The sequence below is a fragment of the Paroedura picta genome, chromosome 16 (assembly GCF_049243985.1).
Source record: "Paroedura picta isolate Pp20150507F chromosome 16, Ppicta_v3.0, whole genome shotgun sequence".
Taxonomy (NCBI): Eukaryota; Metazoa; Chordata; class Lepidosauria; order Squamata; family Gekkonidae; genus Paroedura; species Paroedura picta.
In genome coordinates, this window is record NC_135384.1 from 23144174 (window position 1) to 23156264 (window position 12091).

General features: G+C 47.3%; 1 protein-coding gene across 5 annotated transcripts in view; it reads left to right on the forward strand.

The window, feature by feature from the left end:
• SKAP1 (src kinase associated phosphoprotein 1) overlaps nt 1-12091 on the forward strand; it is a 351262-nt gene that overhangs the window by 267093 nt on the left and 72078 nt on the right. For all 5 annotated transcript variants that reach the window (XM_077315028.1, XM_077315029.1, XM_077315030.1 and 2 more), the window contains exons 9-10: nt 4020-4083; nt 8517-8690. In XM_077315028.1, the coding sequence (XP_077171143.1) occupies nt 4020-4083; nt 8517-8690 (238 nt within the window). The remainder of the gene's footprint in view (nt 1-4019; nt 4084-8516; nt 8691-12091) is intronic.

Consider the following 12091-nt stretch of genomic DNA (forward strand, 5'->3'; position numbering starts at 1 on the left):
AACCCCCCAATTTTTCTTGCCACAGAGTTTGAGCTTAGTCTGGGATTTTGCCTGCCAACTAATCTGTAGTGGCGAGCCTCTCTGGACCGGTTTACATGACAATTTCCCATTCACCAGGCCCAGCTCTGTTGCAACAAGAAAATAAAGCGCCGCCCCAGTCCCAGGAGATTAAAAAAATAGGGCACAGGCTGGTGGCGAAAAATCAGGTTCAAATGTTTTATTACTCAGTTGCAGTTCCAAAAAAATTCCCTACGCAGTTTGCCAACAGACTTCGTCGGGGGAATCGATAATCTACCATAACAGCAGTGAGTTCACATAAGTATAGTTAAAGTTAAGACGCTGTATTAAAATTTAAAACCCAGTTCCTAAAATATCCGTCACCTACAACAGCACGAGAGCTTATTCTGCCCATGCGTCTGCACGAGGAAGAGAAACTCCTCCTAAAGAACAGAGAAAAGGTTGCTGTGGCCCAAAATTAAAGGAATCTTTTTGCCAATGCCTAAACGAATGCTATCAACCTGTTCATCCTGCAGCAGTTCTGTAAAAAGTGTAAAAGATAAGTAGAATCAGAGTCCAGTAGCACCTTTAAGACCAACAAAGATTTATTCAAGTCATGAGTTTTCGAGTTCAAGCACTCTTCGTCAGACTAAGAACTGACCATCATAACAGTAGGAATATATATACAAAAGTTAATTCTGTTACATTTGTAAACTGTTTCGCAGCATCCATCCACAGTCACATGATTATCTTAGTCTGACGAAAAGTGCTTGCACTCGAAAGCTCACACCTTGAATAAATCTTTCTTGGTCTTAAAGGTGCTACTGGACTCTGATTTTATTGTGCTACTTCAGACCAAGGAGACCACCATACCCGTGTGGACAGAACACACTCAGTGCAGGAGTAAGTGTAACTTCTCCTTCAAAGCACTGCCCTAAGATGCCACCTAGAGGTGCCTCTTGGGTAATGCCACCATTATGAGGAGGAAGAAGAAGAAGAAGAAGAAGAAGAAGAGTTGGTTTTATATGCCGCTTTTCTCTACCCGAAGGCTTCTCAAAGTGGCTTACATTCGCCTTCCCTTCCCTCTCCCCACAACAGACACCCTGTGAGGGAGGTGAGGCTGAGAGAGCCCTGATATTCCTGCTCGGTCAGAACAGTTTTATCAGTGCCGTGGCGAGCCCAAGGTCACCCAGCTGGCTGCATGTGGGGGAGAGCTGAATCAAACCCAGCTTGCCAGATTAGAGGTCCGTACTCCTAACCACTACACCAAGCTGGCTGTGTGAGTGTGTGTGTCCTCTAAATTTTTAACCACTTAATCCAGTGATCCTTAAACAGTTGGACATGGGACCCACTTCTAAATCACACAGTACTTTTCAGGACCCAGGTGCAAATTGAAATATGAATAAATATGAATAGATAAATTAACCCCACACAATTTGTCTTTTCCCAGACATAAAATCCAGGAATCTTGTAGCCATGAACAGTCATTTATTTATTTTTTCACATTTCAATACAGGAGGCAAAGTACCATGGTACAGCATGATTCCATCAGATCTCAGAGGCAGGCTCAGTCCCTGGGAGGCAGATCACCAAGGAACACTCTGCAGAGGAAGGCTGTGGCCGACCATCTCTCTTCTCACATGCCTTGAAAGCTCCTTGGTAGGCAGGGACAGTCCTTAGAAAGAAGACAACCAAGGAATACTCTGCAGAAGAAAGCTATGGCCAACCACCTCTGCAATTCACTTCCCCTTGAAAGCCCCTTGCTGGGGTCATCATAAGTTGTCTGCAATTTGATGTGACTTGGCACACATACATACAGTTTGGTGTAGTGGCTAGGAGTGCGGACTTCTAATCTGGCATGCCAGGTTCGATTCTGCGCTCCCCCACATGCAACCAGTTGGTAACCTTGGGCTCACCACAGCACTGATAAAACTGTTCTGATCTAGCAATGATATCAGGGCTCTCTCAGCATCTCCCATCCCACAGGGTGTCTGTTGTGGGGAGAGAAAAGGGAAGGTGACTGTAAGCCACTTTGAGCCTCCTTCGGGTAAGGAAAAGCGGCATATAAGAACCAACTCTTCTTCTTCTTCTTCTTCTTCTTCTTCTTCTTCTTCTTCTTCTTCTTCTTCTTCTTCTTCTTCTTCTTCTTCTTCTTCTTCTTCTTCTTCTTCTTCGTGTGGCTTAGCAGCAGGTTGGCTTCTGTCCTGAAACGTGAGCACCATTGCATTCATCTTTATCAGGCATAGAATCATAGAATCATAGAAACAGAGAGTTGGAAGGGGCCACACAGGCCATCTAGTCCAACCCCCTGCTCAACGCAGGATCAGCCCTAAGCATCCTAAAGCATCCAAGAAAAGTGTGTATCCAACCTTTGCTTGAAGACTGCCAGTGAGGGGGAGCTCACCCCCTCCTTAGGCAGCCTATTCCACTGTTGAACCTGCAAATGAACACAATGTTTGGCTCACGTGAGGTTTGGGCCCCAGTGATTTCCAGCTAATGCTTAAACAGGCTTCCCTCCCTCGCAGAGCATAGTTCTGTGTGATTTGTCCCCCAAAGTCCCTTGTTGACTTAACGTTTTTAGCACGCATTTTATTCATTTTATTTTATTTCCTTCATTTCTTGCCCAGCTTTCTTGCTGAGGCTGAAGCAGATTAGAGAGTTATGAAAGGCAACGTAAAACACGGTATAAAATGTACAGGGAAACTGCATTACACAAATTAATGCCTAAGAAACAGCCACAGTATAATACATCGTGTAAACTGGGTTTCCCAATTAGAGAACAATGATCCTAAAAAAAAAATGGACTTTGCAATTAGGGAACATTGACGTTCAGATAGTATGCGTTCCATAAACAATGCAGTATAAAAGGCGAATGAAAAGAAAGGTGCCTAAAAATTTCACAGGCAATTAAGTTAAAACCTTATTACCTAAATAATACTCTTCCTACAGGATTGGATTGTACTAGGGCCCTGTTGCCTATACACAAATGCCCTTCACAACATAACAGGAAGCTCAAGTAGGGACCACCCTTGATCTTACCCCATTTCAGAGTGACACTTAAGGCTGCGAACTCAAGAGCCAGTTTGGTGTAGTGGTTAGGAGTGCGGACTTCTAATCTGGCATGCCGGGTTCGATTCTGCACGGCACTGATAATGCTGTTCTGACCAAGCAGTGATATCAGGGCTCTCTCAGCCTCACCCACCTCACAGGGCGTCTGTTGTGGGGAGAGGAATGGGAAGGTGACTGTAAGCCACTTTGAGCCTCCTTCGGGTAGGGAAAAGCGGCATATAAGAACCAACTCTTCTTCTTCTTCTTCTTCTTCTTCTTCTTCTTCTTCTTCTTCTTCTTCTTCTTCTTCTTCTTCTTCTTCTTCTTCTTCTTCTTCTTCTTCTTCTTCTTGAGAGTTCCCAGATTTATAGCTGATCCCCAGACTAGAGAGAGAGATCAGAGGGAATGGCAGCTTAGAGGGTGGATACTGCTGAGCCGTATCCCAAATCTACCATCCCCAGGCTCTAACCCCAGATCGCCAGGGCTTACTCGGCCAGGAGTTGGCAACCCCATGTGACATAATGATCATTTAGAGCACAACTGGCACCCTTCCCAGAATGTTCCCCTTTAATGGGGCAGGAAAAAAACTCCTGGTCTTCTCAGGGTTTCAAGGGGAACTTCCTTGGCTGCATGGTAGTGTCCATGTGGACATTTGCCACTCGAGTTATTGGGGCAAAACTAATCGTCACTATCTGAGGGGAACCTCCACATTCAGAGGCACTAATCCTTTACATCCCAGAGCCAGGAGGCAATATTAGGAGAAGGCCTTGACCTCTATGCCTCATTGCTGGGCATCCAGAGGCAATGGTTGGCCGCTGAGGGAGACAGGGTACTGGACTAGATGGACCACTAGTCTGACCCAGCAGGGCTCTTCCTAAGACCTTATGGGAGAAGGCCTCAACCCCTACACTGAATCAACAGGTGCAGCAGGTATCAGTGGAAATCTGGCCCCAACTTCCGTTCTCCCTTCTCAGTTCACAGCTTCCAGCCCTGAAGAAGCCAAGGACTGGGTGGATCAGATCCTGTTTCTACTCCAGGGTGAGTAGTTCAATCTGGATGGGGAGGTCTATATATTGGACACTTGCTTGGCTAACACCTGTAGCTGAGAGCCAAGAGGGACTGGAAAGCTGGGAGAAGAAGGAGAGTGGGATGGTCATTTCACTGAGAGTCTCCAAATTATATATAATCCTAATTCAGGGATGCCCAGCCATGTTTACCGGAAACTCTGGCATTACACAAGAGCTCCTCAAGGTATATGTAGCATTTCCCAGAAGTTCAGATGGCCACTGACATCACTAGACATCACCAGAGCCCACTTCCCCTGTTGCTTTACAGGTCTAGTCTCTTTCTCCACAATGGAAAAATTATCAATGATCCACTGATTGACAGGCTGCCTCCGGCTCCTCGTGTCCACGCCCCTTCTCTGAATGCCCTTACCACCACTTCATGTGTTCCTCTAAGCCTGACAAATATTTCAGGGGTTCCTCCACAGTCAAAACGTTGAAAAAGGCTGTCCTAATCCTAGACGTTTTCTGCCTCTGCATGGAGAGGCTCCCTTTACTCTCCTACGCTAGTCGCTCGCCATGGACCTCTTCTCCATGAATCTGTCTGGCCTGCTCTGCAATGCAGGCCACTTCTGGCTTTGCTGGAGACATATCCAGAAAACCACTGTGAGGCAGAAACTTTGGGAATGGCCTGTGGCCAGGGAAAGCGGCTTGAAAGGGACGAAGGAAATCAGAGAAAGAGAGAACGGGCTGTGAGTTGAGGATGGGGGCAATATGGGAGGGATGGGGGCTCACTGGAAGAGCCTCTGCTTTGTATACAGAAGGTCCCAGGTTCAATCTCCAGCATCTCCAGTGAAAAGGACCAAGTTGGAGGTGATGAGAAAGGCCGTAGCCAAAGACTCTGGAGAACTTCTGCAAGTCTGACTTGGATGGATTCACAAGAAGGCAGCTTCGTGGATGTTCATGCAGTGCAACAGAGCACATGGAGAAAGGGAATCCTAGCCTGATATTCTAGCCCAGCCTTTCTCAACCTTCCTACCACTGACAAACCCCTGAAACATTCTTCAGGCTTTGAGGAACCCCGGAAGTGAAGTCAGCAGGCCACCCCCTCCTGCCATGCCCCAGAACTCACGTCACCAGAAGTGACACCACCCAGACATTCCCATTGGATGTGACATCACCAAGCCAGTGAAGATTTGTTTGGCTGGAGCCCTTTCCCTTCCCATCCCTTCCACGCCCATCATTGGCCACTGGTAGGGGGCACCTCAGGTCATCAATACCACATATGGTCATATTATGGATATTTTATATATAATATTAATTCCCACCCAATCGGAGAAACCCATTCACAGCTATTAGGAACCCCCAGGGTTTTGCAAAACCCTGGTTGAAAACTTCAAGTCTACGAGTGTGATCTTGTAGCTATGCTGTCAAAGAAGTCAAACTGGGAGCCAGTAGGAAATCCAAGTGGATGCCCTCTCTCGTCTTCTTATAAGATACCAGCAATACTCCCGGCTCATTTCCTGGCATCTATTTTGAGCACCAGCCCAGGCCTCTGAAGATAGCATGCCTTGTGCATGTGTGTGAGATGGGTTAATTAAAAAGCGAACTCCCATCTGCTCCACTGTGGAGACGCTTCCCTCCCTCTCCTCTCCCCTCCCCTCCAGTCCCCTCCCCCTTTCCCTTTCCCTCTTCCTTTTTTTTTGGGCTTGCAAAGAATAAGTGCTCTGAAAGTGCCCTCTGCTGGTCAGTCTGTAAAACTGGCATTGCCCCTGGATTTGTAGGAGCTGTATCTGAAATATAAGGCAGCGTCAAAAAGCTAGGAGAGGCTAGAAGCACACCTTCCAGACTCCTCCTCCACAATTGCCCTTGGTGGCCAAAGCAATCCAAAGCAAGGGTGCAAGGGTGAGACAAGGCAGACCACAGCAAGTAACATGCTTAGCAGAAGTGTCCAGCATAAAGGACTGGAGGAGAGAAGCCCTCCCACCACCCCTGTTCTAAAACAAGGGGGAGGGTCCATAAAGAGCATCTCCCAGCTGATTTCTCCAATTGCTTCAAATTTCACTTCTCTTTCAGCATGGCAGAAGGATACTAGACATATTTTGAAGCATTCTTTTCCATATTTTTGGTCTGGATCCTGTTTAGCTCTGAGGCATGTGAAATAGGGAGCAGAGAAGGGGGAGGGAAGTACCTTTGACATCTCCAGAGCATCTTTGTAAGGCTGGGAAATCTCAGCTGGTGTTTGCTCCTGGTACATCCTAAAATCAGAGGAAAGCAATCTCAGGTCATCGAAAATGGCTTCTCTCAAGTTTGGGCAAGTACCGGTCCCCTCAGTGTAAAGTCAAAGATGACAGGTCCAGATTCTCCTTGTGGTTTGATGCATCTCGTCCATTTACTGGTGGAGGATCATTTAACTGTGGATTGACATCCAATAGTTTTCTGTCTCCTGTGCGGAAATGAGCTTGTATGGGCCCGGCTCCAACCAGACACAATCTCCGTGAAAGTTACGAATTATAGATTTCCCCCAACCGCAGTCAGGAAGGGCTTCTGGAGTGTGTTGGGGGCACTGGATATGCATACCTTGCCTCTGTCAGTCCAGCTAACAGCAGGAGAGGCAGCTCTGATCCAAAGATCTGTAAGCCCAGCAGTACACAGACGCTATTACACTTGGAGAAAAAAAATCACCACTCTCCCTCTCTGATTGATTATCGGTTCATCAGAGGAAAGGCTCTGTGATTACTCATATTTCTGCGATTGCCTTTGATTGGCATGCATTAGCATACCTTTTCTGCACAGAGGGGAGAGGCTGTGGCTCAGTGGCAGAGCATCTACCTAGAAGATCCCAGGTTCAATTCCCAGGGCTTTTGTGAATGCAATCCTGCCAGTTAAAAGATCTGGCTGTGAAAGACCTCTGCCTGAGACCCTGCATGGACAAATCTGAGTAGACCGCACTGTTCTAAGAGACCAAGGGTCTGATTTGGTATAAGGCAGCTTCATGGATGCACTCAAGAGCAGCAGTGATTACATATGTGCCCGCTCTCTTGGTTTTTTGAAGACAGTATCCATAATACCTCCGGTCTCACCTCTAATTATGGTACTGTTCTCTCTACCACCAGCTATGGGCATGGAAATAATTCTCCTCCATTCATCCCACAGTGATGTCCTCCAAGATTTATCCTTCCTCAAGATTCACCCTTAATAATGTTGTCTGGATGTGCTTTTCACACATGCAGAGGGCTCTTCTGCAGCTCTGAAACTCCCTTCTCCGAGCAACTTCCAGTTCCATTCTTCAGAAATGTGTGTTTACACTGTGCAGATTATTCTGGGTAGAAGTGAAGTCAGGATAGAGACCAGAGCATTGAATGCATAGGATCATTTCCTGCTCTCCATTTTAAAAATCTTGGTTCTCCAGTGTTGCTAATCGGTGGAGACCTTTGATATTAAGAACCAGGGGAGGGAGGGAATCGAAGGACTCAACTGGTAGGAAGGCAGCCTTCCAGTGGTATCATGGCCAGGCCCAGATTTTCTTAGTTTTAAAAGTGTGGTCACATTTTCAGACCATTCTCTGGCACCAGTCTGGCCTGTGATCTGAAGTTATGAAGCTGATTCACCTGTTGTTTTGTCTGTGATCATGAGTGAAGCATAGAGAGTTAGGAGCCAAGTATGTGATAGAACAGTCACATGTCCGATTGTGTACCTGGCAGAGGAAAACTCTGTCCTCATTCATATGTTTGAGAAACTGTTGATTACTCCCAATAAGCAAACTTCATTTGAAGAAAATCTCTTTATTGAAAGGGAAACAAACTTAACATCACAGGGTCCTTGCTAAGACCAGAGATCCTAACCAACCCGACCCTTATCTACCCTTCTTTGTTGCCCCCCCCCCACCATGACAAAAGATTTGGGCATGAAGATCCCTTGTTGACAAAATGGTCAGTCAGTCAGCCTGGCATCTCTATTGGCATCCAGTTCCCTGGGAAGAGATAGTAGTTTGCAGATGCAGCACAGCAAGGGCAGGGAGCCTAGTCTCCAGGCTTCCTACATTGACACTACCCTGGACCCAAAGTGAAAAGACTACAGATCAGAAGACTGCATTAGATGCATGCAGAGATAACAGACCATGAATAGCAAATAGTGAATAGCAATGGCAAAAGCATGCATGATGGTTTTATCAAGATCAAATCCCCCTCCCACTGTCACTTGAGCCGGTCACTCTTTTTTAGGCTAAAGTACCCCACAGCGTTGTAGTGAGGACAGAATGGAAAAAGAGGACAGCCATGTATATTGCCATGAGCTCCTTGAAGAAAAGATAGGATATCAGTACAATTTAGTAAATATGTGGATTGCTCCTACAAAAAGCCAATGGCTGACCAGGGCAGTTAGCTTTCCTTTCCCATGATTCTCTAGTTTTCCTCTTCCTTTGAGTGCCGTGTCATTTCTGCCTACTGGCTTATCCCCTTGTCCCAGATATGAGATCCCTTGTTATCCCTTTCGAGGAGGATGTCAAAGAAGAGACCTACGATGACATCGACAGCTTTGAATCCTCGCATACGATGCTTCTGAAGAATTCTTCTCTGAACCCGGAGGAGGAGGGGGAAACTGAGGAAGAGAGCAGAGAGGGCATATATGAAATCCTACCAGGTAAGCAGGTTTATCAGATACATCTTTTCTCCCTTAGAATGCCAACAACAATTGACATGAACCACTTTGGAGATTGAAGGGTTAAACCCCCCTCTCCTTTCCCTGCACAGACCCAAGGCAATCTGCGGTGGCTTGATCCTGCAGTCAGCATCTATGGACAAACCTTGTCTCTTTTAGCCTTCAGACTGTTGATCCATCCAGTCCAATGTTGTCTATTTTGACAGGCTTCCAAGTCAAGCATATGTGCGTGCATTTTTAAAACATCCTAGTCATCCTTAATATTCACAACGCAGTAACTTTCTCCTGCCCTTGTGTTTGAAAATGGAATTGTGCCCACTGAGAATGGGTCCACCTGGGGCACAGTCCTTTTGTCTACGAAATACCTCTGCCAGGATTATATTATTATGCAAATCAGAGTGAATCATCATGTCAATTTGCAAGTGAAGGAAAAAGAAAAAAAGAAAACCCCAAACAAACTGCTTCAGCTCACCAGAAATAAAACTGAATTCACCCAGAAGGGGATGGATGGGAAGGAGAAGTAGGAAATCTTGTGCATTTTGCATCGCTCAACTCAAAATCACATTGAGCTTTTCAGTGGGGTGTGAAATTGAAAGTTTAGTTCCTAGAAGACCGCCCAAACCATAAAGGGGCAGGAAGCATCCACCATGGACCCCCAAGTAAAAAGTGGGTGATTTTGATTCTATGTGTTCAGCCCTGTATTTCCAGAGATGTTGGGACCCTTTCATCCCAACCCCATTATCCCTCCATAGGGCTGCCAACTCCAGGTTGAGAAATACCTGGAGATTGGGGGGGGGGAGGGAGACTTCAGTGTCATAGAATCCACCTTCCAAAGCAGCCATGTTCTCCCAATGAACCGATCTCTCTTGCCTGGAGCGGCAACAACAGGAGATCTCCAGCCACCCCCTGGAGGCTGGCAACCCTAATAGTCCAGCTGGACTCACCATTCTGCAGGCTGGGGGAAGAGAGACTTCTTGGCCATTAAAGAAAGGATCTTGAGTCCTTAAGAGCCAGCTTGATGTAGTGGTTAGCAGTGTGGACTTCTAATCTGGCGAACCGGGTTTGATTCCGCGCTCCCTCACATGCAGCCAGCTGGGTGGCCTTGGGCTCGCCACAACACGGATAAAGCTGTTCTGACCAAGCAGTAATATTGGGGCTCTCTCAGCCTCACCTCCCTCACAGGGCGTCTGTTGTGGGGAGAGGAAAGGGAAGGCAACTGTAAGCCACTTTGAGCCTCCTTCAAGTAGAGAAAAGCAGCATATAAGAACCAACTCTTCTTCAGTAATCTCAGGGCTCTCTCAGCCTCACCCACCTCACAGGGTGTCTGTTGTGGGGAGAGGAAAGGGAAGGGGAATGTAAGCTGCTTTGGGACTCCAGGGTAGAGAAAAGCAGCATATAAGAACCAACTCTTCTTCTTCTTAAGGAACATGAGTGCTCTTTTATCAGTTTCCTTACTAGCTTTTCATCTGTTGGATGAAACCATAGCTGGTTTGTGCTGTTCAAGACAGAAGAACCCATAATACCATTTTGACATGAAATTTCTTGGTTTCTGCAATACAAGGGAGCAATGGGGAGAGGGGAGGCAGCCAATAGGGGAAGTTGGCCCACAGCCCACCTTCAGAGGCTTGGTGATCCCCTCTTAGGTGCCAGCCCACAGGTGAAACCCTGGTTGAGCTATCCACCCCTGTATCACTGCTGTGCATACGCAGGAAGGGGCAGACAAATCTGCTCTTCCAGCAGGAGCAAGATTCCCTTGGCATCTTCTTGCAAGAGGATCTGTATAGGGGTTCCTGCACATGAGGTAGATTTCTGTGTGCAGCAGGATCTCATAGAGCAGGGGTAGTCAACCTGTGGTCCTCCAGATGTCCATGGACTACAATTCCCATGAGCCCCTGCCAGCATTTGCTGGCAGGGGATCATGGGAATTGTAGTTCATGGACATCTGGAGGACCACAGGTTGACTACCCCTGCCATAGAGGGTTATATATCTGCTACCATTAGAGATGCGAACAGTATCCCTAGCATGCACAGAAGAGGACTCTGGGATCAGAGTGGTTTAGGTGTTGCTCCGGGGAGCAGCTATGTTTGTTCTCTCTAAAGTATATAAAAAGAATTATTTAAAGAGAGGGATGTTTTGCAGTTGGTTTTTTGAGCAGCCGGGCTTCTTCTGTAAGGATGCGCAAGGGTCCAGCTGCATTGCAGAAGGATGCCTGCAGAGCAAACTGCAGATGATGTGAACAAGAAGCCCAGGCGACAAAATTAGGGCCAGTTGTAGAGGAATATCTTCCTGACCCTCCAAAGTTGTGATCTTTCAGGACCTAACTCTACCTGCCCTTGCTAATTCCCCACTTGGAACTCAGATCCCAGGGGTGTGGGGTCTGAGGTGGGGTCTCAGGACTGCAGTACGTGGAGAATTGGGCCTTCAGCCTTCTTCCTCAAAGCTTTTGCCCAACCTGAAACTCTCCGGTGGGGTGTACTGGTGGAATCCCAGTGGGGCAAATACTACTCCCCCAAAGGTCATTTTGTCAGGGGAAAAAGCACAAGGCAGAAGCACTGTCTTCTGGTGCCCCGCACTTCCATCAGGTCCCCTCATACCTGGGAAGTAAACCCTACCAGGGAACTCACAAGCACACACCTGACTGACAGTTCTTTCTCTTTTCTACATGTGTTTTTCTCCCCGTAGTAGTTCATTCAATATTACCTCTGTCCAGCATAAAAACCTGCAGTTCAAATTTGCAGGGAGATATGCCAGACATACAGCAATGTAATATTGAATCAACCACTAGAGGGAGCAAAACGTGGCCAATGACAGGCCTGGAGGGGTTGGGGAGGGGAGGAGCCCCAGGTGGACATGTAAACAGCTCTGCTTCCCAACCATATTCTGCCCAATTGTGCCACTTCTGGGGGTACTCAAATCCTGAAGAATGTTTCAGGGGTTTCTCGATGGTAAAGAAAGTTGATAAAGGCTGCTCCAGACCTTCGAGTCTCTTCTGTAGCATGTAGCTTTCCTGGCTCCCTTGGCTGAATCACCTTGCAGTCTGTGGCTCTGCAAACTTCTTTCAGGAGAGCAGCTAGAGGTGAACCTGAGACGTGAGGCAAGGGAAACGATGTGCCGGCAGCATCCTGGCAGCTTCTGAGGAGCTGTAGACCTCAGCCGAATCTTTTCTGGAGGCTGAGCATGTGCAGGTAGCCCTCCATACCATCGGCCTGTGGGTCGAATGTGGGGTGTAGTTGGGCTCCAGCTGCTCTATGGGCTGGGCCAAGGCAGGGGGTCTCTGTGACTGCTGCTTCCACCTGCTTAGTCAAGGCTCTATACAACCCAGCTTCATCCTCCTTGTCTATGGGGGAGCACGAGGTGTTGACCCCTTTGCAGGGATGTTGTG